Source organism: Orycteropus afer, unplaced genomic scaffold (genome assembly GCF_000298275.1).
Source record: "Orycteropus afer afer isolate SDZICR_OR568_19922 unplaced genomic scaffold, OryAfe1.0 scaffold10805, whole genome shotgun sequence".
Classification (NCBI taxonomy): domain Eukaryota; kingdom Metazoa; phylum Chordata; class Mammalia; order Tubulidentata; family Orycteropodidae; genus Orycteropus; species Orycteropus afer.
In genome coordinates this window covers 2,010-3,654 of record NW_006932392.1, presented here as the reverse complement: position 1 = coordinate 3,654, position 1,645 = coordinate 2,010, and the positions used below count along the sequence as shown (strand labels likewise).

Sequence of the window (1,645 nt, the reverse complement as noted above, 5' to 3'; positions counted from 1 at the left end):
ACGTGGAGGGTTATTTTGTGCCGTAAAGAATGTGTCAGCAAGTCGTTAGACGCCTGAACAATACAGGTTAGATTGAAACGGGATATATTTCCTTCCAAAGGGTAAGAAAGAAGGGGTGATGAGGGCTGGCCCCTGGTTTTGTTTTAGCCTTACTTCAGCCACAGGTAACTGCGGAGGGTGAGGAAAGCCCTGGACTGAGAAAAAAATGGCTGCGATGATGGCATTTCTTAGGACACCTTTGGATAAACCATGAAAACAGTGGAACTCTGAGCAGCTGTTCATAGCATGTAATAATTGTTTAAGCTGATACAGTTCCTGTAAACGTACTTCTTCTGATGCAGCTGTGCTGTACTCTTTTACAGGTGATCTTGCAAAATGGTTCGCTACTCACTTGACCCAGAAAACCCCACGAAATGTAAGTAAACAGGCGATTAGATTTCTAATTTGGGGTAAGGAGTGATGAGACTACCAAATTTAACCAAAACATCTTGTTTTTTTAGCCTGCAAATCAAGAGGTTCAAATCTTCGGGTCCATTTTAAGGTACGTGCCTTAGAGTTGTGCTCTGTGTGTTCCAGTAAGTGTAATTCTTAGCTTTCTGAAAAAGTAGCTGCAGTGATGACTTTCTTAGGACACCTTTGGATTTGCTGTGAAAATGGATGAAATCTGAGCAGCCACCATCCTTTTGAATTCTGATCATCAGGATATACTGAATTTAGAGTTGTGGAATTGAGTAAAAAGACCAAATACTTGAGAAACTAATGTGTAGATTAACTGTACAGGTAGTCCCCAACTTATGACGTATTAGAGTTATAATGGACTGCACTTAAAACCGTCTTTGTTTAAAAACAAATGTATGTGTATGTGTATATATATATCAATTAGTAATATGTTGTATATAATCTAATGTTACCATTCTCATACTGAGTTTTATGATTGATTGTTTGAAATACTGTCAGATTTATAAAAGATACTAAAGACAGTAATCATGAAAACTTGCTAAAAAAATTCGACATGTTAGAACAGAATCCCCAGTGTAAGCCTGGAACTGCCTGTATTTACAAGGTGTTTTCATACTTGAAACAGAATACCCGTGAGACTGCCCAGGCCATTAAGGGTATGCATATCCGGAAAGCCACCAAGTATTTGAAAGATGTCACTTTGCAGAAGCAGTGTGTGCCATTCCGACGTTACAATGGCGGAGTTGGTAGGTGTGCCCAGGTAAGAATTCTTACTTGGTATTTGCAAACTGCTCCTAGGGCTTGTAAGGAAAATGTGTGGTATAAGAATGGCCAAGTTCTTTGTGGTTGCAGTGATGACAAGCTTAGGACACCTTTGGATTAACCATGAAAAAAAAAAAACAATCTGAGCAACCTTGATAATGGGTAACAGAATTCATCTTGGTTATGATACTAATTTAAATTGGGGAAGAATACTAATTGTCTCCCTTAATTTTCTTTTAGGCCAAACAGTGGGGTTGGACACAGGGTCGGTGGCCCAAAAAGAGTGCTGAATTTTTGCTGCACATGCTTAAAAATGCAGAGAGTAATGCAGAACTTAAGGTAACCACACTGTTACTATACTGTGCGCATGCAACTTCAACAGGTGGTTTGGTTAATGTTGCTGTTGTCCAGGTTTATTTCCTTA

General features: G+C 39.1%; 1 protein-coding gene and 3 non-coding genes across 4 annotated transcripts; all 4 read left to right on the top strand.

Moving 5' to 3' along the window:
* Positions 1-209: 209 nt before the first annotated feature.
* LOC122152131 lies at positions 210-275 on the top strand. The gene has a single exon (XR_006164405.1). It is a non-coding gene; the product is annotated as a small nucleolar RNA SNORD58 (small nucleolar RNA).
* A 100-nt stretch (positions 276-375) lies between these two features.
* Positions 376-1,560, top strand: LOC103213584 (60S ribosomal protein L17; the record flags this gene model as incomplete). The annotated part of the gene is made up of 4 exons (XM_042783517.1): positions 376-415; positions 501-541; positions 1,085-1,219; positions 1,462-1,560. Coding segments are annotated over exons 1-4 (315 nt in total), but the record flags the coding sequence as incomplete, so codon positions are not given.
* LOC122152130 lies at positions 609-673 on the top strand. Its single transcript, XR_006164404.1, has one exon. It is a non-coding gene; the product is annotated as a small nucleolar RNA SNORD58 (small nucleolar RNA).
* Positions 1,306-1,372, top strand: LOC122152129. The gene has a single exon (XR_006164403.1). It is a non-coding gene; the product is annotated as a small nucleolar RNA SNORD58 (small nucleolar RNA).
* Positions 1,561-1,645: the final 85 nt, after the last annotated feature.